This window comes from Rhizopus microsporus (assembly GCF_002708625.1).
Source record: "Rhizopus microsporus ATCC 52813 unplaced genomic scaffold scaffold_7, whole genome shotgun sequence".
In the NCBI taxonomy this organism is placed as follows: Eukaryota; Fungi; Mucoromycota; class Mucoromycetes; order Mucorales; family Rhizopodaceae; genus Rhizopus; species Rhizopus microsporus.
Genome location: NW_019671922.1, coordinates 948,654 through 976,274, shown reverse-complemented (window position 1 = coordinate 976,274; position 27,621 = coordinate 948,654). Strand labels below are relative to the sequence as shown.

The 27,621-nt window shown below is 37.3% G+C and overlaps 11 protein-coding genes across 11 annotated transcripts; 5 read left to right on the top strand and 6 right to left on the bottom strand.

Annotated features, from left to right (window-relative positions):
• Positions 1-477: 477 nt before the first annotated feature.
• Positions 478-1,423, bottom strand: RHIMIDRAFT_281731 (uncharacterized protein). The gene has a single exon (XM_023613016.1). It carries the CDS (start codon positions 1,039-1,041, stop codon positions 712-714), a length of 330 nt encoding a protein of 109 aa, XP_023466933.1. The 5' UTR covers positions 1,042-1,423; the 3' UTR covers positions 478-711.
• A 1,485-nt stretch (positions 1,424-2,908) lies between these two features.
• Positions 2,909-9,772, top strand: RHIMIDRAFT_237239 (uncharacterized protein; the record flags this gene model as incomplete). Its single annotated transcript, XM_023608725.1, has 10 exons — positions 2,909-3,001; positions 3,051-3,229; positions 3,282-3,342; positions 3,397-3,527; positions 3,579-3,921; positions 3,980-4,078; positions 4,151-4,255; positions 4,308-6,833; positions 6,891-7,024; positions 7,078-9,772. 10 exons carry the CDS (start codon positions 2,909-2,911, stop codon positions 9,770-9,772), a joined length of 6,366 nt encoding a protein of 2,121 aa, XP_023466932.1.
• A 120-nt stretch (positions 9,773-9,892) lies between these two features.
• Positions 9,893-10,255, bottom strand: RHIMIDRAFT_237238 (uncharacterized protein; the record flags this gene model as incomplete). Its single annotated transcript, XM_023608724.1, has 3 exons — positions 9,893-10,000; positions 10,062-10,114; positions 10,174-10,255. 3 exons carry the CDS (start codon positions 10,253-10,255, stop codon positions 9,893-9,895), a joined length of 243 nt encoding a protein of 80 aa, XP_023466931.1.
• A 75-nt stretch (positions 10,256-10,330) lies between these two features.
• RHIMIDRAFT_201944 (Prefoldin, subunit 3) lies at positions 10,331-11,055 on the bottom strand (the record flags this gene model as incomplete). The annotated part of the gene is made up of 4 exons (XM_023606579.1): positions 10,331-10,549; positions 10,599-10,809; positions 10,868-10,941; positions 10,999-11,055. 4 exons carry the CDS (start codon positions 11,053-11,055, stop codon positions 10,331-10,333), a joined length of 561 nt encoding a protein of 186 aa, XP_023466930.1.
• Positions 11,056-11,813: 758 nt separating this feature from the next.
• Positions 11,814-13,874, bottom strand: RHIMIDRAFT_130426 (acid protease). The gene is made up of 6 exons (XM_023605537.1): positions 13,570-13,874; positions 13,453-13,513; positions 13,360-13,391; positions 13,096-13,306; positions 12,973-13,041; positions 11,814-12,922 (listed from the first exon to the last, which is right to left on the bottom strand). Exons 1-6 carry the CDS (start codon positions 13,711-13,713, stop codon positions 12,099-12,101), a joined length of 1,341 nt encoding a protein of 446 aa, XP_023466929.1. The 5' UTR covers positions 13,714-13,874; the 3' UTR covers positions 11,814-12,098.
• A 1,030-nt stretch (positions 13,875-14,904) lies between these two features.
• On the bottom strand, positions 14,905-16,437 carry RHIMIDRAFT_287562 (actin-like protein ARP6; the record flags this gene model as incomplete). The annotated part of the gene is made up of 7 exons (XM_023613484.1): positions 14,905-15,049; positions 15,103-15,165; positions 15,218-15,293; positions 15,341-15,576; positions 15,629-16,128; positions 16,188-16,302; positions 16,358-16,437. The coding sequence occupies 7 exons, from the start codon at positions 16,435-16,437 to the stop codon at positions 14,905-14,907; spliced, it is 1,215 nt and encodes a 404-aa protein (XP_023466928.1).
• Positions 16,438-16,469: 32 nt separating this feature from the next.
• On the bottom strand, positions 16,470-18,747 carry RHIMIDRAFT_201997 (glycerol-3-phosphate/dihydroxyacetone phosphate dual substrate-specific sn-1 acyltransferase; the record flags this gene model as incomplete). Its single annotated transcript, XM_023606584.1, has 6 exons — positions 16,470-16,929; positions 16,976-17,287; positions 17,338-17,899; positions 17,951-18,346; positions 18,414-18,528; positions 18,583-18,747. 6 exons carry the CDS (start codon positions 18,745-18,747, stop codon positions 16,470-16,472), a joined length of 2,010 nt encoding a protein of 669 aa, XP_023466927.1.
• Positions 18,748-20,050: 1,303 nt separating this feature from the next.
• RHIMIDRAFT_281696 (uncharacterized protein) lies at positions 20,051-23,479 on the top strand. Its single transcript, XM_023613015.1, has 2 exons — positions 20,051-20,198; positions 20,262-23,479. The coding sequence occupies exon 2, from the start codon at positions 20,448-20,450 to the stop codon at positions 23,361-23,363; it is 2,916 nt and encodes a 971-aa protein (XP_023466926.1). The 5' UTR covers positions 20,051-20,198; positions 20,262-20,447; the 3' UTR covers positions 23,364-23,479.
• Positions 23,480-24,157: 678 nt separating this feature from the next.
• Positions 24,158-25,385, top strand: RHIMIDRAFT_306210 (uncharacterized protein). The gene has a single exon (XM_023614492.1). The coding sequence runs from the start codon at positions 24,566-24,568 to the stop codon at positions 24,998-25,000; it is 435 nt and encodes a 144-aa protein (XP_023466925.1). The 5' UTR covers positions 24,158-24,565; the 3' UTR covers positions 25,001-25,385.
• On the top strand, positions 25,290-25,837 carry RHIMIDRAFT_237232 (uncharacterized protein; the record flags this gene model as incomplete). Its single annotated transcript, XM_023608723.1, has 2 exons — positions 25,290-25,377; positions 25,437-25,837. 2 exons carry the CDS (start codon positions 25,290-25,292, stop codon positions 25,835-25,837), a joined length of 489 nt encoding a protein of 162 aa, XP_023466924.1.
• Positions 25,838-27,065: 1,228 nt separating this feature from the next.
• On the top strand, positions 27,066-27,602 carry RHIMIDRAFT_281694 (uncharacterized protein; the record flags this gene model as incomplete). Its single annotated transcript, XM_023613014.1, is given in 2 exon segments — positions 27,066-27,488; positions 27,501-27,602. Coding segments are annotated over 2 exon segments (449 nt in total), but the record flags the coding sequence as incomplete, so codon positions are not given.
• Positions 27,603-27,621: the final 19 nt, after the last annotated feature.

Sequence of the window (27,621 nt, the reverse complement as noted above, 5' to 3'; positions counted from 1 at the left end):
ACAGCTTTATTTGATTGGTGAAAATATTATTTAAAACAGCGCATGCAGCCTTTTCATTGTCCATGGCAAAATAGCTCATTCAGATGAAGCTGGAATATCAATAAAATCGTACATAGAGTTTGCACACATACACACACAATTCTTTCAAATTTCATTTCATTTTTATGAGCACTTAAACTTTACTGATATAAATCAATATATATATTTTATTCTTCTTTCTAATCTACATCATTATTAAAGTTTAACTCATTCAAGATCATTCTTTAAATTCGTACAAAAAAAGGCTCACTTAAAAAAAAACAATCGGCTTTTCAAAAATTTAAGCATAATTTTTCCCGCATTTAATCAATGAGGCATACAGTGATTTGCGTTTGAAATTCAAGTAGAAATCAAGGTTATGGGTCGTACCTATCACAATTGCCGTTGCCCCTTCACTCTAATCTCGGATGTGGTTATCGGCTTTCTAAACGCACTTTATTCTCAGTAATATAAAAATAAAAAAAATCTTTTCATTGTTCTCTTTACATCTTTCCAAGCCGCGCATCGTGGTACACAAATGTCAGATTATGGTCTTACAGAAGCACAAATCACTGAGCTCATCCAGTGCCGCACAGACCGGTAGAGACAAATCAACAGAGTATACATTACCAAGTGAAATCCTCGAGGATCTGTAAGAGTCTTCCAGCAAGGGACCCAGGCCAAACACCCGTTTTATAAAATGCAACCTGCCAATAACTGTGCTGCAACAAATTTTATTTGAGGTGAGAGTGTCCAGTCTTGTTTTAAAAGTTGGCATAAATAATCAGATAATTCAATGTACTTTCGGGCACAAAGGAGTTTAGAATATGGAGCGTGTGATGTTAATGATTTGTATAAAAGTATAGGGTTGATTATCGAACAATTATTGCAGAATAGGATATTCTTTTCCATTTTGTTTGCAGATCTTTTCATTGGAATAATTGGTATAATATATGGTGATTTTGATTGTGAAGCCTTAGCAATGACATCGACATGTGCAAGAGTGTTTTCTTCTTTCTCCATGTTCGTTTATAATAGAAAAAGGTTCTAATTTTAAGCTTCTTAAAGCATATCTTGCCAGATGTTTGTTTTCTTCAGAATCACTGGCTTACTGACAGGCATATAATAAGGTTTCATCATGATTGTATCTATGGTTTTCCGGAACTAGTTGGGATTTGGGAATTGACACAGAATTTAATATGGTAACAATGTCTTCTTGGTTCACGTTGTCTTCAGAGTATTCCTTGGAGTTTGAGTTTTCAACAGAATTTTGATTTTTCAAATGTAAATCGATGTGGTTACCAAGTTTTTGACAAACACTTGGTGCACTCAACAATAGACTAATACTACGAGCGCTACTTCTACCCACTACCTATGATATCGTCCAACAAAACTATTCAATGTGTAGCGTCAAGATAAACATGAGTTTATGAAGCTACCATCTTGAATTGTCTCTTTTCAGAAGAAGAAAGAGATAAAAAAATGTCATTTTTAATTTTATGTTGTCAGTTTGATCAACAAAGGTGCAAGAACACGTGTAATTATGATAAATTCAAATTTTGTATCAGAGAGAGTGAACTGGACAGGCTTTGGTAGTGTAAAGTTGTAGAGCGATGTCACATACTGTATTTTTATTGATTATTGACGTTAATTTTACGTAAAAAGACGACAAAGAAAAATACGTTTGAATAAAACGACATTATGTCAAAAAAGAGAGAGGTAATGAGTATATGTAGAAAAAGAGAAAAAGTACGCTAGTATTAGAGCATATATCCTAATATTAGCTTTGCTTACCACCAAGGTGCATGCTGGGGAGGGTAGCGGTAACTACCCAGGAGAAGTTTAAACAAAAAAAAAAGGAATGGAGGACAGAGAGAACCCAGGACGTCAGAAGAGAATATTGAGGAACGTTCCAGATACACGCCAGAGAGCAAAGAGGGCAGGACAAGCGAGTCAGAGCAAGGGCCATGAGGACAGGCTAGTTTTGATTGGTGAATCTTTGAACACTCAGAGGGACATTTGATAACTGCTGTAAAGAAGCAAAAAAAGGACTCGATTAAAATGAGTTTCTATATGTTTTTCTTTTTCAAATAGGGTATCTAGGACAAAGAAATCATGTCAAATAGGAGCAATCTATATCGTGACCACTCAAGAATATGTATTGCCAAATATGACTACATGTTCTTCTGATTTCATGGAAAAACCGAATAAAGAATTTAAACTTTTACAAAGAGATTAAAGAGGGCTATTTCTAGTATTACATTAATTTCAGCTCCAAGACAGCCCACTTGTTAATATTACTGTCAAATGGGATAGTGAGCCATATTCTTTTTGTATTTGTTATTACTCTGATAACATTACAACGGTTTCAATACGACATCTAAATTTGGAAAGCACGACATTCAGTCTCATTATTTTTTGGAAATACAGCATATCCATGGATGTCAAGGCTAATACTATGAAAATATTCTTGGCGACGACGAATTTACATTTCATACAACATGAATTTTGTTCTCACCATTGGGTGCATTTATTTTCGATCATAGGCGAATTTACTTTCCGGAAAGAGTGTATAGCGCCCCAAGAAAGCATCCATAGTGTTAGCCTATTTTTGAGTGCACTAAGTGTTTGCCAAAAAAAAAGTTTATCTTGCACTTTACAACAAATTGAATGGTTTCCAAAAAAGTTGAATGATCACAAAAAATCCTGAATGAGCGAAAAATATCTTGATTGGTCAGAAAAAAACCTTGATTTCTATTTTTGAAAACCTTGAATTTCAAACGCAAATCACTGCACAATGACAATGAATTTTAGCAATGAGCAAAACGATAATCGAAGCAATAACAATAAAAGCACAGCTTTATCCTCAATAGATCGTAATTTTGTTTCAATGTCAAGTGCTGATTATGCATTGAATGTCATTTTTAGTCAGTTTGAAAATGCAGCAGATGCAAAAATGTCTCTCATCTTGAACCTTGGAGTGGTAAACAAGGACTCATGTTTTGAAAACTTTATGTTTATAATATCTTTAGGATAGCGAAATCGATTTACGAAGCTTACTAGGACAAGGTGCTGACGAGAATTTTGACAAAGTGATATACTCTCTATCTTCATTAGCAGCAACACAGCAAAGTGCAGTTATAGATGCAGTCATGAGATGGAGAAAAGCAAAGGTCGAGCCTCTGGATCCTTCAGTGATCAAAAGAGTGAGGTACACAAAAGTTTTTGGCTGTATTTAAATGGGATGATTAATTTTTTTATAGTGAAAGTGCTCCCTTATCGCGTACTCGACAAATACAATCCGTGTTAAAAGAAAGACAGTCTGTAAGTATAACAAATGGGAATTGAATCATTATTGGCTTTCTAATCCAAACGCAGCTTGCATCGGTCTTTATCTTGTGTCGTGCATTAATCGAAATAATTAGAAAACTCAATCCAGGTTCACTTCCTGATGATCTTGGCGAAAACTTGGAAGAGATCGTATTCAATCAATTAAAGAAAGCGGATCCGTAAGTCTAGAGATCACATAGCCCTTTATCGATATTTACCATTGTTAATAGAGAAGCAATAAAGAGATCAAAGAATAGAACAGCGAGTATGGATTTATTTGCCGAATTGATTGGTGAACTCTCCAATGTGAGGTTTGCCTCAGTGAGTGATAGGTTCATTGCCGAATTGGAAAAGTACAATAATCAAACAATAATGAAAGAAAGACAGAGTCATATGGAAATGCTGATAAAAGGGATGCGCTATTTAAAGATTAAGCTATATCCTGTTGATGCCTTGGAAGAAACTGCTGATTTTATATATAGCTGTGCTGGTTTCTTTAAAAATGCTCATGGTGCTAAAGTAAAGCATGCTTATGCTGACTTATTTATTCAATTATTATTACCAGCAGCAGAAGTAAGTCAACATGCATTAGTCAGAGATCAAACTTTTTTATTTCTTTTTCAAAAAAAAGGTTGCAGACGCTGAAGTCAATTTCCCTGCATGGGCAAAGGCGGTAGATCTCATGTATCCTCGTGCCCTAAAGATGATTCTTAAGCCAAGACATATCTCTGTAAGATTTTTTTTCTCGTCTCTCTCTTTATTTTTTTTTTTTTTTTGTTCTAATATATTTTTATCACACAAGGTTGGATACCCATTAATTACTACCCTGTTATGCGTAAGTCGAAAGAATTTTTTTGCTGAAAATTGGACAGCCATACTGGAAAGCTGCTATCAAAAGTTTAGCAAGGTAAGAATAAGATGAAGAATATAGAATTAAAGCTTAGCATTTGCTTCATTAGCAAGATAAATATACAAAGTTAATGTTGCTTGGATGCATATCAAGACTTGTATGGATTTATTTATTTAGATGCAAAGAAAGTACATCAGTTACCTATAAAAAGCTAGATACCATCATCAAGACATTATTCCCACCTTTCCGTCGAGCAGTGTATCCATCCGATATTCCTTTAGATCATTTTATACTCATCATCTACTTTTCACTCATGCGTGATGTTGAATCAGGGACAAAGAAGATACTCTATTATCTCCTCAGCATAGACACAACATCTACAGGCGCTCCACACACACTAGAAAATATCTGTCCAGAGAGGATGATTATTGCCCTAAGTGCATTCAAATTAATGCTTTCCGATCTAGAAAAAAATACCCAGTTACCACCTTTTCCTTCAGACATTGACATGACAGCGTGTGGGATATCTATCTCATGTACAGCTGATGTTTTTTCAGGCCCTATTCGTGCTATCAAACCAGACGTGATGTCCAAGGTAGAAGAGACCATTTCAAAAACGTTGATCGTCTTGGATCAGACCTTTGGAAGACTTTTACTCTTGGATGAAAAGAATATTATCCTTCGTCCGCCTACGAGTGCGAATACTACTACAAGTACAACCACAACAAATTATACTGTTCCCATTTTTACAAACAGCGGTGGACCATCTGAAAGCGGGCCGCAAATACATCATCAGTACTCCACCTTTCTGGTTTCATACACTAAAGATAAACAACCCTACTTTGACGTGATCAAGTCAATTATCGACTGCATGCCACGGCTTATGCCAGCAGGTGTAACACTACCTAGATTAATTGAAATGCTCTCAAGATACACTGTTCATACTGATCCTGAGGTTATAAAATCAGCTTCTAAAGCTCTATTACGTATAGCAGAGCAAATCGACAGTCAAACAACAGTTACAGTATTCTCACGATATATTTGCACAATTGACGATAAGTTCTTGGATGTTGTTCAGTCCCTTGCAACAGGACCCATCAATGGAACTGGCCAGGATGAGCATGGTGGTATCATTAAGCTCTACCTCGACTTACTCTCTATATGGATTACTCAATTGGAAACAAATATACTTGAGAAGAGCTCAGATGAAGCCATGAAAGAGTACATAGATTCCAATGTATGGAAAATAGTGGACTTTTTACAAGAAACAGAAGCAAATGGATTATTGTTTTTATGCAGCCAGTCCACAATCATTCGCAAGTTAGCCATCCAGATATTAAAGGTCACAGCGGGTGTTTCAGCAAAAATGAAGGAGATTGTCAGTAAGCATGTAGCAGCGGGCGATGACCTTCTTGTATCCATGGGCCAAGAAAGTATGTATAGCATGCTAGATTCTGTGGGTCAAGAAATACTTCAGTTTGATAAGGACTCTGGGGCCTTATTTGGGAGCAGGGTATCAACCGAAACCCGTAATAGAATCATTCATTATCAAAGAAAAGGTCAGAATCAAGTCATTGTACAAATTGCAGAAAGTGATAATGTGTCCGATCTTAAAATTTGGAATATTTGCTATCCTGAGGTCATCAAGAAGTGCTTTCAGCACTTTTCACAAACCATAGCACAATGCCGAATAGGTATCTGCGGCAGAATATTACAAATCCACCCTTCGATTCTGGCATGGATGGAGACAATGAAAGCGAGTGCAACAGGTACCCTTAGCATGTCAAAAAGTAGCAATTCAAATCAAAAGACCGTAAGCCCAGAGATAGTAGAACAATGGCGTATCTATTTGATCTTTGCATGTATTACTGCTACCCCTACAGAAGAAACACCGACGTCTACACCTAGATGGTCAAGTGTTGGACGTAAAGGCTCTTCTAACGCTGACAAGGCATCAAGTTCTCGAGACCTCTTCCGTCTGATTTTACCTTGCTTAACCAGTGAGCATCGTCAAATCAGAGAAAGTGCCATAGAGGCTCTTGGCCATATCAATAGTAAAGTGTATAAAACACTTATATATGAGCTTGATGGTTATGTCCGAATTATTCTAGAGGATGGCAAGCAGAGAAATAACCAAAAGCCTTACCAAAATAAGCGAAGTAAAAAGAATGATCGACTCAGAATCTCGGTGTTGAACGTGCTTGAACTCACAGCAGACTGTTTATCTCAATATGAGCTTGTTTCTGATAAAAATGTAACAAACGTGCTGACAAGCTGTATAAAAGAAACAAAATCTTTCTTGGCTGACACAGAGGCTCAAATCGAATGGGAATATCAGCGTCTAAGAGTGTATCTCTGCAGACTTGTTGAAAAATTATACAATAACATCATGCAATTGGAAGATCCTACGGCAATTATGTCATTTGAGACACGTCTTAGCTTGTATAAAATGTTTGAAGAATGGTGTGGATATGGAGTCGCAGCAAAGACAGCTCAACAGCGAGAGGCAACCATGATGCGTGATGTGTTGGAACAATATAAAGAAACTAAAGAGAGGGCTAGTATGATGCAGCTCATGGATGAAGAAAGGAAGTTGCTGGAGTTAGCTTCCCTAAGTGCAATGGCAACCTTATGTGTAAGCGCATAAAGAAACCATTTTTGTTTTCTTTCTAACCCCCTCTCTTGTTCCTAGAGAGGCCCTCTATACGCATATCTTGGTCAAAAGAAGGCTCGACAGGCCATCATCCAATTTGACACACTCAATGTTTTAAAATGGATAGATGCAATTTTTGAAAGTCGAGATCCAAAGTACCACAGCATTGCTAGGTATAACTATATATTTTTATACTGTATTTCCTATTGTCTGACTTGTTTTTTAGACAAGCGCTAGAGGCAGTCATGATATACAATCAAGATCAAGCTGTACTGTTGGATGACATTATCGAACAATGTTACGCAGGAAATCCAAAGTTAGAGTTTACACAGGGATACTTTCAGGCACTGGCAGAGATTATCACCAAGTTTGAGAACTATCCTTATCACATTCATCAAATCATGAGCCTTGCTCTATTCAAAACAGGTGATGCAAAGAAGGCAATCAGAAAGACCGCTATTCAATTACTTCGAGTCATCGAAGAGCGAGTGTTTGCAGACTCTTGTGCAAAGGAATACGAAATTGGCATAACCAGCAGCTTACCAGCCATCTATAAACATACACAGACACTTTTATCTGCTCGATTGGCTCTGGATCACCCAGAACAGACCTATTCCATGCTTTCGGAAATCACCCAACGATTTGAACACATCAGTTCCTCTTCACAACGAGAAGTTTTGACTTATATGCTACCTTGGCATCGAAAATTAGATCTTTCGGTCAATACAGATGACACAGAACTAAGTGCATCCGCTTACATGGTACTCTCTAATCTTTATTTTATCACGATTAAATTTGGCGATGTATACGTAAAAGAAATTGCTGCCCTCTGGAGTCAATTAGTTGATAATGGTCGTAATGTTCGAGCAATTATTATGTATCTTCTCGATATGGGACAAGAAAAACGTAATCCATGGTTCCTAATTCACGCTAAACGAGTGTTTGTCTTTCTGGGCCGTACGCACGCCTTTAATTCGGTTATAGAAGAGGTTATTTCTGAAATCACGCCTAGATCCATGGTGCCTCAGGTCAGAGACGTTAGCAGTAGACATGCCCACGCTTTTCCTTTTCTCTTTGTCGCTGATACTGAAAAGGTACTACCATCTTATCCGAAGAAACCAACATTTGCTCGTGGTCAATTGGCAATGTCCTTCTTGGTTGACCTTGCTATCGAAGCTGGTGCAGATTTAGCACCTCATCTGCCTCTTTTCTTACACAACATCTTTGTTCAGCTCGATCATTTGACTAGCATTATCTGCGACCAATCTCGTTGCTTTCTCATGAACCTCATTCACTCCATTGTTATTCGGCAGTCTGCAGACTCTGAAGCTTCTAGAAAGGCATATGACATTATTCAGTGGCTGTCAAGTAAAGAAGGTAAGCGTCTCTGGGTGTATGAAAATATTACACCTACCAACAGACGTATCGCGAGTGCTCTCGAATTGAAGCAGCTGCTTCAACAAGTGGTAGAAGTTTTTTCGTATGAAGACCACGATTTACGTCAAAAATGGGGAGAAACAGCGTTAAAATGGGCCACATGTTGCTCTGTTCGACATATCGCCTGTCGATCCTTCCAATGTTTCCGTGCTCTCATGCCTGCATTCAACCAACACATGTTGGCCGATATGCTAGCTCGGCTATCCAACACGATTGCCGATAAATCGGAAGAGATCCGTGGATTTGCCTTGGAGATCATTATAACCTTGACTGAAGTGGCGAACGCTATGGATGAAGATCAAATCAAGCAATTCCCTCAACTCTTTTGGGCTGCCATTGCTTGTCTTTACAGTCCTTATGAATCCGAGCATGGAGAGGCTCTGCTGTTATTAGAGATCGTTCTTGATAAATACGATGATATATCCATGTTAGTAGATAGCTTCCCAAAGGACTGGTCAACTGAATTTGATGGTCTTCAGCCACTGTTATTGAAAGGATTACAATTCTCATCAGTGGAAGAAAAGACGTTCGTTATACTCAATTCAATCTCGCTTCAGGATAATCTACCCTTGATTGATCCTTCAGAGACTCGTCTGATGTATCTGTTACTTGGCTGTATACCTCGCTTGCTTCATGGTCTAGAAACTGAGAATGCAGTCGATCCTGCAGCAGTAGAATTAGCAGAGAAGTTGGTGATCCTCTTTGAAGGCTACGGTCTTTCAGATGCTCAGCGAATTTTGATGACTTATCCAAATCAAAAATCAAAGTTCCAAGAGGATTATCTCAAGCAAATCCTTGGCAGCATCAGGGATGTGTTCTTGACAAAGTACAGTATACAAGCCTTAATCTTTTCTCTGCTACTGGTGAAAAATAAGATTCCGTTCTATCGAGACAAAGGACTACTGCTAATCGAGAATCTTCTCCCCTATGTGAAAGAAGAGAGTAGAATGAATGATGAGGCAGGTATAGACATTGTAGCACTGGAGCCTCTGTTACAACTCATTTCGACAGAGTACGCTGATCAAGCACTTCACATTCTTAATTCAGGTATCCCCACTGTGACAGGAGAACGATCGACAATTGCGGATGGTGAATTTGCTTGGGGATTCAATAACTTTGCGGTTGCATCGAAAATGACGCGAGAGAATATTCATGCAGTTGTTTTTGAATGTTCTTCTATTACTAACGAAGTACCTGTGGAACATGACATTCAATTTTCAGTAGAAGACTTTTCTATGCTAACAGGAGAAAGCAATATTACAACAGAAAATGCTCATATCTTTAGAGAAGAGTTAATGCTTGGTGTGGGAGGAGCAAGACATACTGGTAATCAATATGGTGAAGACTTGATGAATGCGCTTAAAGACCTTGATGATTTCTTTAATGAAGAAGGTGAACCCAATTCTCCAAGCTCAACTAGTTTCTTTGAAGGAAGTGGAATTCAGCAAGATCCATTGATGGATAGTAATAAATATTATCAATAATTTATTTTGAATTAGACTTGATTTGTCGATGATTAAACGTGATAAAGGATGGTCTTGTGTCGACAGTATCGATTCCCCTATAATAACAATGAGATACTTGCTTCTTTTGTTTTAGTAGGCTTACATTTTCTGTATTTCGTCTGTCATATCAATGTGTTTAAAGGAATCTGCTGATAAAATTACACCTAAAAGTGCAACAAACGACGATACTAAGCATTCGACTGCTATCTGTTATTGTTATTGTTATTATTAGTAACTGAGTGCGTGCATTGGACTTTTTTTCTTTTACTTCAATAGGAACTGACGCATCTTCTTCATCTACTGCTTTCACGTAAGCCAAATCTGTTAAAGTAAATAAGTAAGTTTTTTTTTTCTTATTTCAAGCAAAAAGAACTATTTACGTTCATATGTTGAATAGGCAGAATGAGCAAGAAAGATGGCTCCAATTATACCCAAGATCTTTCCAAGTTGCTGTATACTCATTTGTTCAAAAAAGAAAAAAAAACAAAAATACAACAAGAAATGTATGGTGTTTAAATTTTATTGGATTTCCGACAGTTAAGCAGAGGTTTCCTGTTTTTGTTGTTCTCGTAAGAGTCTTCGTTGTTTGACGTCCCAGTTGTATACACGAGCAGTATTCACTTCCATTGTTGTAATTTGGCTTCGTAAAAATTCCAAGTCTTCCAAGGTATTCTTTCTAGAGGTTTTAGCTGTTTCTAGCTTTGAGGTCAATAATTCTTTGGCTTCCTCACAAGTATATTCCAACATGACATTAGCCTATTGGATGATGTCAATCAAAGAAATGCTGTCAACAAGGTTAACTTACACCTAGCCAAAGATAAACAGAGTCAGAAGGCTCAATCTTTGCTTTGGCATAAAGTGTGTCGTTCAGTTCAAAATCTGTGTATAAAGGTTCCTGATTGTCTTTTTTCTCTGTTAGCAAGTCAACCATGGCAATCGTCTTTTCAATCTCTGGTATCTTTTCTTCTAATACTTTTCTTCGTTGTAATAAATTGATTTCCATAAATTTGTATTTACTATTTAAAGAAAGACATTACATTACTTTCTCTTTCTCTTTTTGTATTTGATATTCACCTGATGGCTTCTTGAAACTTTTTCAAGACAACCTCAACTGGTTCCTCTGCGGAGACATAGTCTTCAACGCGTTCCTAATAAAAAAACATCAATTGCTCTATCCTATCCTTTAGTAGGCGTATCATATGTACCACAAATGGAGAAGCAGGAATACCACGAGGGTTAGATTGTAATTTCTGTTGACTCATTATGAAAAAGAACAGAGAAAGGCAATATGAATAAAAAATTTAAGTTATTTCATTTCGGAGATCTAATCTAAGGTCTTCTTTACTGTTTCATTGAGTTTGGATGAACCTTGTTTACTGTCGTTTAGTAATAAGCCATATAAACTTTGGTAATTAATTTTTATATAAATTGAAACCATAGTTTCTCTTTCTCTTTCCAATTTACAGCTTTTTTTACAGACATTTAAAATAAGCATACAAAGATGGACGAGGACACGCTGTTATTTCTGCAGCGTATAAAAAGAAGCAACGGTTCTTGACTATTGTAGATCTGAAAGTATTACAATACAAATGTTATTTGTACATTTCTCAACTGAGACTATATTATTTTTCAAGAAAATTAAAGCAACTGCACTATTGAGAGAACATCAGTATCCACTAAGATGTTATACAGATAATCAAGGAGGGAGGGAGAAGTTAGAAGGGGTGATAGCTAGGTAAAGTACCGCTTACAGCATGACTCCCAAATAGGATCATTGTCATAACAATTTCCCCCTTTTCTCCCATCTTTCTGCAAGCTCAGTCTCTCTATCTCTCTCTTCCTTGTACTTTTGCTCGACAATTGCGATCTAAGACTGCGAGGTTTTCCCTACATATCAAACAGACTCTTGTAATGGAATCAAAAAGTAATATGCATAACATGAAGAACAAATGAGTATAACATCGTTTGCTAATGAATATAAAATAAAGTGATAACGTCATCTGGTGCTCGATCCGCACAGTAAGAAACACCTTGATTTCCCCGGCATACTTTTTGTTCTACTTGTGTAATTAGCGTGATCTATAAAAAGTAAGGGGAAGTAACATTGAATAGAATACAAGGAAGCACACTTGTTTTTATTGAAAGGTAATTTATAAGTCTATTGTTCTCTGATAAGTCCAACATTGAGGGTAAATCCACATTAAAATCAAATAACAAAGGGAAGAAGGGGGGAATAAGAAAGAATATTAAAAAATAAAATGATTCCCATTTTATTTTCATTAAAACATCAGGCTGTGTCTTCAATCTAATGTGACTTCTTGTACACTCTGAGACCATCATCAGAATGTCCCTTCTTGATGGCAAAACCAACAGTTTCAGTATCAGGGTCAAAAGTAGTATAGAATGCATTGGTCAAACTAGTACCAAGGACCCAATCACGGTCAGAGGAACCACGTGTAATTTTGGTAGAACAGCAATCACGATCAGCATCGACGACACCAGTCCAATATTTGGCAGGAAGTTCAACAATATGGTCTTCAAGTGTCATCTTGAGAGGAGGGAGCTTCTTGGCTTCTGAACATTTAATATTGTACACCTTTGTCTTTTCATCATAATAACCACCAAACTTGGCATGGAAAGCATCTGCTTGATCAGGGGGCATGGCAATAACACTAGTAGAAGTACTGATAGAAGCAAGTGCTCTTGCCTTTTGATCCAATCGTAAGGGACCAAAGCTTGCATGACGGATACAGAGATCCCAGTTCTTGGCTTTGGCATCAGGGTCGTCAGCTAAACGAATGTAACTGACATCACCGTCGATGGCACTAGTATCAACACCACCGATGACAAGGTAACCAGCGGGATTTTCTTCTTCTTCTTTGACGTTGTTACGTTTGGTGATTGTACCAAAACCACCAGAGGTAACAGTGCCTGTGCTGGTAGAAGGAGTAGAAGGTGTATTGGTGACGGTTGAGTTGGTGGCACCGTTGTTCACGGTTCCAGATTGATCGAATCCACTGCTGGAGCTGGTTGTGTACATACCAAATTGAGCACTAGAGATGCCAGCTCCTTGTTGGAAGGCGTTAGGAACAAAGGCAGAGTCGGGAAGGGCGTCACGCTTGGCCAAGCCTAAGAAAAAAAATTAATAAAAAGTTCATTAAGATAATAGAATTGCTTACTGTTGGCAGAAGAAGAGGTAACCTTGGTTTCGTTCCAGTCAACATTACGGCCAAGACCGAGGTAACCATCTAACAGTATATATTAGTAACTGCAAAATATAAAAGATATAAGTTTCTATTTACCAAAGCCAGAAGCAAAACCATTCATTCTGTAGGCACCACCGAATGGGAAGTCTTTAATTTTGAGACCAGCGAATTCAAAAGTATCTTGATAGATGTGAGTATCTACACAGGAGTCACCATAGTTTACAGAGAATTTCTTGCCAGTAGAGACAGCATCGTCAGACTTTGTAGAATAATAAGTGCATCTACCGCGGCAGTTCTTAGTTTTACACTATAAATAATAAATTTAGTAAGCCATCATTCAATATAGGATCTGGAACTTACTGTAGAACCACGAACCCAAGAATAGCCGGTCGCTAATTAAAAAACAAAGAAATTAAGTACAACCAAGAAAATTAAATTTATAAAAAATCTTACTGGTGTCAAAGGCAAAGACGAACTCTTGAGGTGGTGAACCAATCTTTACTTTACCAGCAAGCTTACAAAAAAAAGAAGGTTATTATACATTGTATTAAATCAAATCTAAATACATACCACACCGTTGTCGAGGGCTTTACCAGCAGCCTTATAAATAGCACCTTCTTCAGTACGTTTATAAAGTGGGATAGTAATTGGTTCTGCTGCAGCATTAAGAGCAAATTGAGCAAGAGCTGCGAGACAAAGGAAGGCGGTACGCATGTTGTTGTTGTTGTTCTTTTTTTATTTTAAAAAGACTGGAAAGGGTTGTATGTTGAATAAAAAAAAGAAACGATTGCAGTTGGAAAAAAGAAAATTGATGATGATTTCAACGACAATAATTAAGCTTTTTTGTGAATTCAAAAAAGTTATATTTCTTTCTTTCTTTCGTTTGTAAAAGAAAAAGAAGAAAAAGAAGAAAAAAGGAACAGAACCTTTTTAAATTGAAGGAGTTTCAAATGGTTGATAAGATGCTCTTTTAAATTATTTTCGTTCTAATTTTGGTACCTTCATTACACCTGCTGTTAATTCCGTGGTACCCTCTCCTAATTCATGTGTAACCTTTTAAGCTCACATTAAATCTCCGACAATGTGCCTTTTGAATATAAATAAAGCAAAAAGAGACACAAAGAGTATTTCTTTATTTATAAATCTGGTTTTTTAATATCCAAGAAACAATATAAGATAGAGCTTAAAATAGATTTTTACGTACTCAGATTCATCTTTCTGTAGAGATTGATCCATTGTTTAGCTGAAAGTGAATTTATTTACTGTCATTGCTAACATCACTTTGTATCCATGGTAACTAGATAGATATTAAGAAAAAGATATCAGAAAAAAAAATTGTGCTTGATTGACATTATTACAAAAGTACAAAGTTGTGAGATCAAAGCTCAAACGCGATTAACTGAAACAACCAAGAGATTTTTGTTAGCGCTATCTATTATATCAAGCTCCTACTTGACATACTACTGCCCCGTTTATTCATTGAAGAAGGGCACTTTTTTTTTTTTTTTTAATCACACAGATCCAAAAGACAATTATTTGTAACCAAATTCAAACAAGCTAGAGAAAAATAGATTGACATCCTGCATTGCACACTACATAGAATATATGTGACCTGTTAAGTTAACTGGGATGACAATTTGTCTAAATAAGAAGAAATAAAATGTGCCAATCAATCAAATGACGATATACTACATTAACAAAAGGGTTCTTTATTCAAGAAATATAATAGGTGCTAAATACAAGCACACAAGGTTAGTTTGGAAAAGGTTTATTAAATAGAGTGTCTTTATATATAAAGAATCGTCGAATTGGCATTATGATAAGATACGCCAACGCTGATTAACTTTTAGTGGCTTTACTTGATGATCGTCAATGTTTGTCGTACAATCAGAAAATATATTTTCTTTATCGTAAAACACCAAACTTTCTTCTACATATTTCACTTCCATATTCCAAATATTCTTTTCTTTGTACAAATATCTTTTGCAGTTCACTCTTGGAGCTAAGCGATACAAATGTATTACCGCCATGCCAAGCAAATGTATCTGGGCTATGACATCATTTATTATCTTGTCCAAATCTACCCGAAATATTACTGCTTACCTGGGTGGAGTCACGATTCGGATGTCATATTCCACTGGCACTAACTGTCGAAGGTCCTGTTGACTATGGAGCATGATTCTTGTTAGCTATGTCATTACCTTTTGGTATTACTTACATCCTTTCCATGTATCCAGGTATGTTCGCATTGCCTCCTACCAAAATAATATTTGCATACAGCAAACCATGAATGACTGATAAAATAGTTAGCAAAAAAAAAAAAAAAATGTTTATTTCCTACCTGAATCACAGGCATTGACGCTTTGTACAATAGCCTCAGGTATTCCGGCTTGGTCTAGACCGATATCTGAGGGGTGCATCAAGATTTCAGGTATCATGAATCTTTCATTGTTCATCAAGAGTACTTGTTCATGGCTATCTCTATTTGCCTTTACTGGTCTAACATATCCCTGCTGTGCATGTACAAAATCTGGCAATACATATTCTCGAACAATTGGATTATTTAGATGATGTTGTCTATAAGAAGAATTATTAACAAAAGAATGTATTTTTCTGAAGAGATACTTGCCTAGATGTCTTTAAATCCTTATAAACATCGTGAGATACAAACGAGCATTTTTCCTTGACATCATTGATAATGTATGTCTCTTCCATCATATCATAATGTCTAAAAGATACCACTTCTTTCAAATGATTTGTCAATAACTTGCCTCCAACATTGATTCTCCGTATTCCTTTGGCGACCGGCTTTCCTTTCAGAAATGGTATGATGTGTGTAAAGGAATAACCAGAATCGACAATGAGTGTACAATCTGGGATAGAACCTATCTTGTCTCCAAATAATCCACCAAGCTCATTAAATAGACACAGTTGAGGTGCCATAGTTCGATAGCAGGATGCAAACTCAAACTCTTCAAAGATCACTTGATCATAATTCTCTTGAATCACGGGCAAATTGAAACAAGGCTCTGTCACTAATAGTCGAGTTTCTTTTGGCTTGATCTTGGCTACATGATTAAATAGTCGATTCCATACTGTCTTTTCGACATCCCAATTCACCAAATAACCCTATATTCTTACTGACTTATTCATATCGTCTTTTTTTTTTTCTCTATTGCTTGCATTACCTTTTCAAATGGTAATCGATAATATAAAGAAGAGTAATTGGTGCATTCGTCAAGTTCATCACCAACATAATTTTGTTTGTTGGTCTTTCCACGAACAATGGCATTAGGAATTTTTCTAATCGAAATTCATTTAAAAAAATACGAGTCTCTATCTAACTCATTATTATTACCTTGGCCGAGCTTCAGGATATGAAATTCCAGCTTTTATTGTATAGGCACCATTGTCAATGATTAAAGTACCTGGTGCCATATGTCAAAAAAAAAATATGTACAAAAATTAAATCAAGCCAATTTAGCCCTTCTCGAACTTTTTGATCTATTTCGTCTTCTCTTCTCAGAGTAAAAATTTTCTGTTTCACTTGCAGAAGTGGTTGTTTGAAGAGATCCTTCCTTATCTAAAAGATAAAGCAAGTCGTTCTCAGATTCGGATGCAGTAAGATCTTCTACTTCTTGTCTTGTCCAGTTGAATATATTCGTGTCGTCCATCAATACTTTGGCTGTGCCTGTCAAAAATTCATTGGCTACCTGAGAGAATGTTCTTCCGCCTGAACCTAGTTCTGATACAGACTCTTTACTTGTAGAGTCGCTTCTGAATACATTATTCGGGTCAAAGTCACTAAAAACAAGTGGGCCAATCTCGTTAATGACCTTGGTAATATCCTCTGACAGTCTTTCACGGATTTCTCGTAAATGAGCTGAACTGTCAGGGTCTATCAACGCGACATATAAGGGACGCAGTGACCTTATTTGATTTAGTCATCATTATATAGCTATGTAGATATACTTACTTGAAGACTTCAATGCCATTCTCAGCAAATCGCATGGAGGCGTAACTAACAAACGGTAATAGTGTCCAGGTAATGGCTGGAAACAGAATCTTTTGTAGCCAGCCTATGTAGTCTGCTTTTAAGCATAACCAAAATACAATGAGGGTATATAATCCGTAGAACGATGGAATCAGCACGAGGCCAACCAAAAGTTTCCAAGTAGCCAGTACATCGCGGGCCCTGACCTTTACACTAGATGATGCTAAGGCTTCCTTCGCCTTTTTCATACTAATCAATTTGGCAGTGGTCACGATGGGAAGATTGAGAATCGATCTAAGGCGAGTGTTAGATTGCAGGTCTTGCTGATATGTCGATTAAGTTACCCTGGAAACGAAAGCAGCCCCCAGACAGTAAAGATCATAATTCGATAACAGAGCAAGAAAAATGTTCTCCATCTCCTGATGGTAATTTCCGGCACTTGATGATCTTTCAAGCCATTGTATTTTAAGAGCTGATTGTAAGCCAATACCTTTTGTTGAAGATCAATCACACGTGGATCATCTTTGTACAGATTGTATCCAATGACAAAGCGACGGTTGAGATCAACGACTTGAGCAATATGTAATCGACGATGAGCTGGCTTATACAAACGACGGGCTGCTTGGATAACCATCAATGTTTGTTCATTGGGTGTATTGACTGTAACGCTCTTTAATGCATAAAAGATAGTATCTAATAAAGAAGAGCATGCTTCTCTTTTTGCCTGACCGCCCTTTTTAAATTGCTCGACCAGATCAGGAGAAATTGTGATGGGTTTGCCAAATTCAATCACTGCTCTTGATCTAAACTTGTGTGCATGAAAATAATTGAGCCCACAAGGGACAATCTTTACATCCAGCCCAGGATACTTGGCCATAGCACCAAGTGCCATAATTGTTACACCGGCTACAGAAAAGTTAGTCATAGTTTTTTGTTTTTTTTTGTCCCTATTCAAACCTTTTAATGGTAACATCTCTACACGATCGTGACTACCGCCCTCAGGAAAGATAGTTATACATTGTCCATTATTTAACTCAGAGTAAACTCGTTCATAAACCGTATCTTGGTCTATGTGAGGTAAGCATTTATAGGCTGTTCCACCTTCTTTCACTAGAAATTCTAATGCGCGTCTATCTTTGATCTGTTCACTTATCAAAAGCTCTGTATCAGAAATAACCTTTGCTACTTGCAACTTTCCACTACTACGAGGCAAGACGATCGAATCTGTAGGTCTCAGTTGCTGAGTAAACTTTGTATCGATGCCTGTAATTCTCAATGGGTCTGTCTTCGAGTTGAGTAACTGAATACGACCTTTACCCGTTTCAGCTAAATCCTGTGGTCGCTCGACTGGAACTACAAATTGAAATTATGTCAAAACTTGCTTGATAGTTCATAAAGTTCTTTTTTTTTTTTTTTTTACTTGCATGCACCATGTTGGCAAAGAATCGGATAGCTTTTTGTCTCATTGACTTGGCTGCAATTAAAAAAGACACTCTTCTATGACATTCCCTCATTACAATTAACGGGTCAACAAACTACAGCATGTCAGAATTTTTTTTTTTTTGTATTTCTTCTGCTTGTTCTTTTACTTGATTAGCGTGAGGAGCAGCCACAAATATCAGTGGACCTTCCTTTGGTATTTTATGTGACCCTCTTGGACGTATCTCCCGGAAGAATACGTCAAGCATAATATTGAATAACCATGTCGCGCAATCATATAGGATATCTGCCGTTGTCAGTTTCCCTTTCATCATAGAAAGCTATGGGCAAAAAAGAGAAAGAGAAAGAAAAAACTTGTGGTTTGAACTTTAAATTTTGATTGGATAATAGTTGATCCACACAAAATGTCATTCAGTCAGTCATACAGTCACACCAACCTAAATTCATGCCCTCTTAGTGTGATGTTTGAGAAACGCCAAGTATTAAGAATCACACTAATTAAGTCAACATATATTTTACGATAATTTATTCTTTATATGACATTATTCAACAATATTCTAGTGCAGCTTTCTCTTTTGGTGCAAACGTCGTCCGCGGCGTTTGGTAAGGAGCTGCCGTTTGTTGTGCTCTGGGCCTGAAAGGACCCTTCAAGTTGTGTGCTGCTGTTCCTTGCATATATTCGACCAATTTTGCCGTATGATTCGTTCTATTAGTTATTTGTGCTTTAACTAGCTCAAGAAAGACACGCTTATTCTCAAATTCTTATGCTGCTTTATTGCGTCAGCAGAACCAACACAGCTCTCTTTTCTACGCCATAGCTGTTAGTTCAACACTGCTTTTTTGTAAGTCTGCAACAATAGCATCAATTTTTCTGATTCTGCAGATGGATAAAGCATTAACTTGGGTATACCTCCTTATTCTTCTTTCCTCAATCTGATTGAAAGATGGTGGTCAAAGATCAAAAGTAGCGTCAAGAGGGTTCCTCTATGGATGGTAATTCCACTCTTACCCCTCGTACTGTAGAAGGTTGTCAGAAAATTACTGTTGCATTGTATTAGACTTTAGCAAAAAAAAAAAAAAAAAAAAAAAAAAAAAACACGTCTCTATTCAACTTTATATGTCGAATAACCCATTTTTTGCACTTTCGAAAATTCTAAAAAAAACAGTCATGAACTCAAGGTTAAATAAGGTATTATTTAGTCCTTACCGAGTGTTTGTATCGCAATGGCCCTGTCATTCTCTTGTGTTAAGCAAGGAAGGGGTAATAGAAATAAAATCAGTATTGGAGTGACTGATGCTAGGTGAGAATACAGGAAGAGTTTGCCTAAACAAGAGTTTGCGCAGTCCATAAATGCCAATTGCTAAAGCAGAAAGAAAATCTCTTGATTTGGATGCTTTGTTGTTCTTGACTATGACGCATTTTGGATTTCTATTTTTCAATATTCAATATGACTGTTAAAATCTCAGTAACTTTAAAGCTACCTTTGCACTTTTTAAGCGGTGATTAAAAACAGGCTTGTGACGTGCAAATCAAGGCGCTCTCTTTGTCATTGTCCGACTTTTTTTAAAAAAATGTGTAGGCAAGGGATAAAAAGTCTATTTCAGTTTGCTTTTTTTATTCATCAAAAAGTAGCAGCAAGAAAGAAGCATTGTACATACATTCTATAAAATAAAAAAAGCTTACCCTACTCTTTGGCTTAATAATCGTTCTACCTCTGAGATTATGCTTTCTCTTACAACTGCTGCAACTTGTAAACAATGCCGAGTAAGATATAATTTGACATGTGTGTTGCATATCGATTCTAATTATCCTCCCCTTTTTTTTTAGAGAAATACTCATAAACTGAAATGCATCACCACTGAAATATACAATAGTTCGCTCCTTATTCACTCTAGAAATCATTCTCGGCGTCAGTCGACAATAGCAAAGAGAAGCGAGATCAATAACTCAACATTGACAACAATCAAAATCCATCGTACACAAAAATGGAATCCTTCTCTACACATACCCACCATGAGATCACTATCGACAAACACAACCAATCGCGAACTGCAAGAGAAATCCCAGGAACCATTTGAGGATCGCTACTACGACACTGTTCTCTCAGTAGCTTTAGATCAGTCCAACTCTGTTATTGCACAATCATTATTGGAAAATACATTCTTGCTACTTAGAAAAGGTAGCACAGATCTTGCCTGGGAGTGTTATAGAGATTTATCGTCCCAGAAAGTTCAAAAGTATATCTCTCGTGATCAGTATGCCCGTCTCGTTCGAAAGTTCTATCACCAACCCAGCCGTGCTTTGGGACTAGAAGCAGTCTTGACACTCGTAGAAGACATGAAGCAGCTAGGATATAAAGTGGGTAGAAAGGAAAGATTACTAGTTTTACAATTGCTTGGTCAAAATGGAATGATAAAAGAAATGGAAAAGGTGTATACTGATTTCAAAAATGACAATCTATTGATTGTGTCGGACGAGGCAGAAGACAAAAAGGCTTTCAATATCATGATAACTGCATACGAAGGGCAGAAAAAGACAATGGGTAATAAAGAAGCAGCATTGAATATAATGAAGATTTACGAAGATATGCTCTATCACTGCGTTCAACCAAATGCTAGAGCAACAACTGCACTGCTGGAAAGCATTCGATCTGCGGGTTATTCAGACGACATGGTAGAAAAGCTGTCTAATTGGGCATGGCCAAAAATGGCACCCAAGACGAATGAATTACAACTGGATCCTGTGATATATCAAAATATAGTCTGTTATTTTGCAAACGCTGGACGTCCTGATTATGCCTTACAAGTGAACGACATTATGATAAAGAATAACATACCTCGTACGCTTCAAATGATGACAGCATTAATACATAAAGTTGGCCGAGCGGGTGATATCGAACAAGCCATGAAACTATTTGATGAAATGGTGCACAAGGATGGAATCCAGCCAAGTCTTGTTACCTTTAATGTGTTGATTGATATCCATGCTCACAAGAGACCGGAACCTGACGTTGAAGGAGCCAATAGAGCCTACGATATGCTGCGAGAAGCCGGTTTACAGCCAGATACCTATACATTTGCCACATTGATTGATATGTTTGCAAAACAAAAAGACTTCAAAATGCTTCGACGAATCTACCGTTATATGTATCACAATAAGAAAATTCGACCAAATGAATATGTTGCTTCATCCATTGTTGAATGCTTCATAAAGCTTGGTGACCTCAATTCTGCACTTGGGGCTTTTCGTATGCTAAGAGGTGCAGGAGCAAAGACGACTGTGATGTTAGATCTTGTGTTCAAAGGATTGATCAGTAGCGGAAGAGCTCAAGATGCCTTTGATCTTGTGGAATCTATGCGTTATACTGAATTTGGACCAAAAGCTAGCACATTTATGCCTTTATTAGAATTTTATGCGAATAGAGGAGATGCTGATAGGGTTCAAAAAGTAGCCACACTGTTGACTAAAGCAAATTTGCCAACAAAGCCGCAACATCTTCTTGCTGCACTACTGAAAGCACACGCCAAGTCTCGCAACATCGGAAGTGCAGAAAGAATATTTGAAGCATATACGAAGAAGTGGCAGCCTACCGTTTTTGTATACAACTCGCTACTTTATGCATATGTTATGAACAATGAAATGGATAAGGTGCTGGAGATTTATAGCCGCATGTCTACAGACAGCATAAAACCAGACGTAAACACGTATGGTATCCTTATGCACTTTTATTCAAGGCGTGGAGATGTGCGAGCAGTAGAGGTTATCATGGACACAATGAAAGCAAACAACATCAAGCCAAGTGTAACTTGTGAGACAATACTCATGCAGACATATTTCGAAGCCAGTTTATCGTCAGATGCTAGATCAGTCATGGAACGTATGCTTCAAGCTGGCTTAAGGCCTACGTCGCAAACTTGGAGTATTCTAGTGAATGGCTGTGCAAAATCCAACGAATTAGAATATGCAGAATCCATTCTACAAGAAGCTATCGACAGATCAAAGGTGTTCTGGAGTCATCAATCAAACTTTTTGAAGAATGCAACAAGTGCAGTTGTCAAAACTCATGCGCTTTATGACTCATATGTGCCTGAAACCATTGAAGATATTTTGGAAAAGACACACCCAGATTTAGGCACACAACCAAATATTCTTTCAGCATATTTATTCACTCCTCTCATTGATGCATATAGCAAAAAGGGCAACTTTACAAGAGCAAAACAACTGTTTAAAACAATGCTTGACCTTCGTATACCTATCACCGTACCAACTTATGTTACCTTAATGAGCATGTTTCAAAATGAAAAGCATTACGATGCCGTAGAAACAATGTGGAATGCGTTACGAAAACCGGGAAAAGCTCAAACATGTATCAACAATATTGACCCAGACATAGATCGTATACCATTACCTGAAAAATACTATGATTACCTGCACTTACTAAAAGTCACTGACGCAAAAAATATCCAAGTCATTGAGCCCACTGAGGAGCCTATACCCGAACAAGCTTCACAGTTTGCACTGTCTGTTTATATTGATTCACTTGTAGAGCAGAAACGTAATCAAGACGTTGAAAATCTCTGGAACGAGTTAGAAGCGGAGAATTACCAGTTTGATGAACAAAACTTGAACAGATATCTAGTGTCGTTACTGACGGAGGATAAAGTAGATAAGGCATGCAATATGGTTTCTACACACTTCTTTGCATCTAATGCAATGAACGAAAAGGGCGAATCAAGTGATCAATCGCTTGTGCCAAAGACGATGCGTAAGAGAGACAAACTAGACATAGATACAGGCAATCAATTACATGATCGAACATGTTTAGCATTTGCAACAAAATTCGATATTCCTGGAGCAGAGAACATGGGCGTCTTTAGACTAAGATCGACAGTGATTGAAAGAATCAAGAGTTATTTGAGGAAAGAATAAGCCTCATATAGTTTATAGAATCATAGACTCTTTGTATAAAAAATAAACAAAAATAAATAGCTGCTTTGAACTTTAAAAATAATAAAACTGTAATCACTCTAATCACTCTATCATCATAACACACTTAACACACTAGCACTCTAATATCACTCTAATAACACACTATAACACACTATAACACACTATTATAACACATCACGTAATTTGACTGCCTTTTTAATGCTTTTTTTCCGAATCGAACATCGAACCTGCGCGACAAGCACTTGGTTCCTGAATGTGCATGAGCTTTCTTTCCTTTCTTTTCGAATATAAACGTTTCCCTTTCTCATCGCAATAAGCGTTTCTTTTCTTTACTCATCGTATAAACTTTTTGAAATAATTTGGTATGAATAATGTTTCTTTTGATTCGAATATGTCTGCTAACATTGTCGCTCATTAGAACAATGGAAAACAATACTTCTAGAACAACTATATGCTCCTCCTGTGTTGCGACATTGCCAGCAGATTCACGCTATCGCAGCTGCCAAGCGTGTAGAGAAAGAGTTGCAGCTTCACGCCGCAGACGTTGAGCTGAACAAGAAGAGCAGGAAGGCAGCCCAGTAAGACGTAGGGAAGACGTAGGGAAGACGTAGGGAAGACCTAGAGTAGAACCCTCTCAGATCACTCCTGCTGCTTTTATCTCGCAGCTTTCTCGCCTTCGTCCTTTGGACCTTAGATATATGGACAAGGAATACTCGCACTGCCATGCCTTGCACTGGATCAATGAAAGGCAAGAGACATCTTCAATGAGAAATCCTAGCTGGGAGTCATGTTGCAAGCAGGGATCAGTCCAGTTGCAACTCTTGCCTGATCCACCTGAGTACTTGAAGGGCTTGCTCGAACGTACGGACACTCAAGCCCGTCACTTTAAGGACAACCTTTGCCAGTAAAACGCTGCCTTTGCCTTTACTTTGTTGGGCTGCGATATTGTTTCGCCTGAGGATCGTGCCAGCAACAACAGCAACAACAATAACAATAGAGGCGGATTAAACGCCTTCCAGATCTATGGCGCACTTTGCCATCGTCAAAGCCCCTTGACTCCAGTTGAAGGCAGTGAGCCTTCCTACGCCCAGCTGTATATCTTTGGTCCATGCTATGCCGCTGAAAGAAGACAAGCACGAAACAGCAACCTTGATCCTAAGATCGTTAGGGAGCTTTCGGTCATGCTTGCCCAATGCAACCCTTTTGCGCGTATATATCGCCATGCACACGAGATATTGAGCAACCATGAAAGCAGCAACACTGTCAGTGATGGTAATAATCAAAGAGAAGTCAGTGCGCCATACATCATTATCAGCCCATCAATGAGAATGTGCTTAATTGAAGGAAGCGATAGACACACTCACAACCTTCCAAAAATGGAAGAGATTGCTGCTGTTATACCAATTGAGTACAGTGACAGAGGTTTCCGTGATATTGTTCTTACCTTGAGAAGCAATAGCAGTCTTCGTCAAAACACTGGATTTGAGCAGCACTTTCAGAGCATTATTCAGGCCCATGCTGCATACATGCCAAGTCATTATTTACATTTGTTTCTTCACGAAATAAAAAAGTGCCTTGCATTATCTGAAAATAAAATAATTTGTAAACGAGAGTGATGAGTTGTTTTATCATTAGATAAAACAATAGATAACAACTTTACAGTTCTGTCTAAGAGAATTACACAAGTAAATAGACACTTAAAAGAAGGAAGGCATTCTTCTGTTAAATTTAATATCATTTATTTATTGAACTTGAGAAGGAGAGAAAAGACTAAGGGCAAAATGAACATAGTATTGTAGATAAATAAAAAATGTCGTCAAACAGAAATTGTTGTTAAAAATAAATCTTGTCAAGGCACCTTTTACAATTATTGTTATTCTTTATCTCTTTCATATTTTAAACAAAATGCGCGATCAAGTCCGTAGTATTCTTAAAGCAATGTACGAGAGAAAAAAACAAATAGAAAATGAGAAACATCAAACCTCATCCACAGGTAAAATAATGGAAGCCTCAATCATCTTTGACTTCATAAACATCATCCATGTATTATAGGTAAAGCCAAGAGAAAAAGGATGAGTCAAGCAGAGAAGATTGAGAACAAAAAAGAAAAGAAAAAGGCGAAATACGATCACAATGATGAGCAAGAAAAAGACATTGTTTGTACAAGTTGCCACCAAAAAGAACACAAGAATGCAAGATCTTCCTCATGCCCAAATCGAAAGTTAACAAAACAAGAAGAACTTCAGCAGCTCATGGGGAATCGAAAGACAGCAACAGTCAAAACAAAGCTAGAGACTATTCTGCGTCCTGCTCATAGAAGCATAAAAGACGTTAGGAATATTTTAGTTCGTGCTTGTGATATGTCTCGAATATATAAAGAAGCGATAGAGGAAGTACAAGTCGACGAGTCTCTATATAACCTCTTTATTTTATATAAGACGAGAGAGAGCTAATTATTACAAACAGCGTTATTTTATATGAAGACATAGTTATTAAATAACCAATTTAGTCATGACCCATAAGAATTGAGTATGCCGCATTATTAGATAATAACGTGTTTTATAGTTAGTCTCTTTGTATTACTCTTTTTTAGAGTAGAGGTTTATAGTAATCTCATACGACAAGATTAAGTGTTTATAGGGTAAATACGACAGTGCTTATGATTTCTTAAAGTGTGTCAGTAATTTTGAGAAAAAGTGTATTATCCTCTTCGTCAGAGCTAAACACAGTTGAGTAGCTGTGGTCAGTCGTCAGAAGCAACTGAAAAGGGCCTGTTTGTGAAAGAAACTCTATCGATAAGAATGACTATGTAATAAGGTAAGCATCAATCATTTAGAAGAACTCATATGGCCTCTTGATTTGACCCACATTTGTCTCTGACCACAAAAAGTTCCAAAATAAAATGAAATTATGAACCTATTACTTTCTTTCTTTCTTTCTCTTTTTACTCAACTTTGACAACAATATTGACATGTTTAAAAACATTATTCAAAAGAAGAAAGAGCAAGTCATTAATAAAAGAAAGTTGACAGGAGACATAGATGACGCGTTTGAAGATAAATCTATGATACTTGCAAAATATTCATTGATACATTGGTATATAATATAGATACGATTTGTAAAGGCTGTCAGAAGATAGGACACGCTAGCAAAAGTTACTATAAATGCCAATTTTATAAAGAAGCTTCTGTAGACGATGGTAACTCACCATTATAAACTAATATTCAAAACTTATTATATCTCTTATTAAAGTTGGAACATCCACTGGAAAAAAAAGAAAACAAAGTTCAGGCGTGAAGCAAGAAAAACAAAAAGCAAAAAGACAAAAAACAGCAGTATGTTCTTCATCGATTGTTTGTAGTAGTTGTAAGCAAACTGGCCATAAGTCAGCAAGCTCTCCAGTTTGCCCTAATCATATGTTGTCAAAAAACGAGGCTTTTAGCCGAAATTTGGGACAACAATTTAAAACATTCACAAGAAAGCTACCGTTTGATCAATGTGCTCACAGTTCTTACCAGAGTGCCTTGAAGTCTAGGATCATTTCTGCATGTGAAGACACGCGGCAAGTGGTTTTCAGAGCTCAGCTTTTTATCAACCAGTACACATTGAACTTAAAAGTCCATTCGAATCATATCTTTACTTGGATAGCGAATCTATGACTGCTATTTATATTATGTTGTCACTGACATTATTTATGCTTATATTCAAAGGCCCTTTAGCAATGAATTCTCCAGGGGTTCTTCCGGTTCTATTTCGGTCTTTCGACGCTCTTTTTGATTCTGGTACAGTTCTTACTTTGCTCAACAGCTCTTTGTCCGAACGTCCTAAGGTTTCTGTTGAAATCTGCTTATCCTTACCACTATCGGAAATCATAAATTGGCCCGCAGATGGCTCACCTAGGATGCAAAAGCCTTATAAGTCTCTTCAGGCTAGCCATGCTTTTAGTTTATCACCTGATCGCTCTCATCTGATTCCTAAAGCATGGGTGAACGGGCAAAGACGACCTTCTCAGGGTCGTAATCGCATCCGAAAGTTGGTTCGCCTTCTTTTAGCCGGACAGCTTACTTTACATCCTTTTTTCGCCCGTCTTTGTTTACCGGGCAGTGTTGTGGCTGCTGTTCCATTGTCTCTCTCTGAAGTCTGTGGCCAATTAGTCCATCCTTGGATCGAGCCAAACTCTGATACTATTCTGCCTCGTAATTTTCGCAAGCATCACCAACAGCTGCTACAACAATCT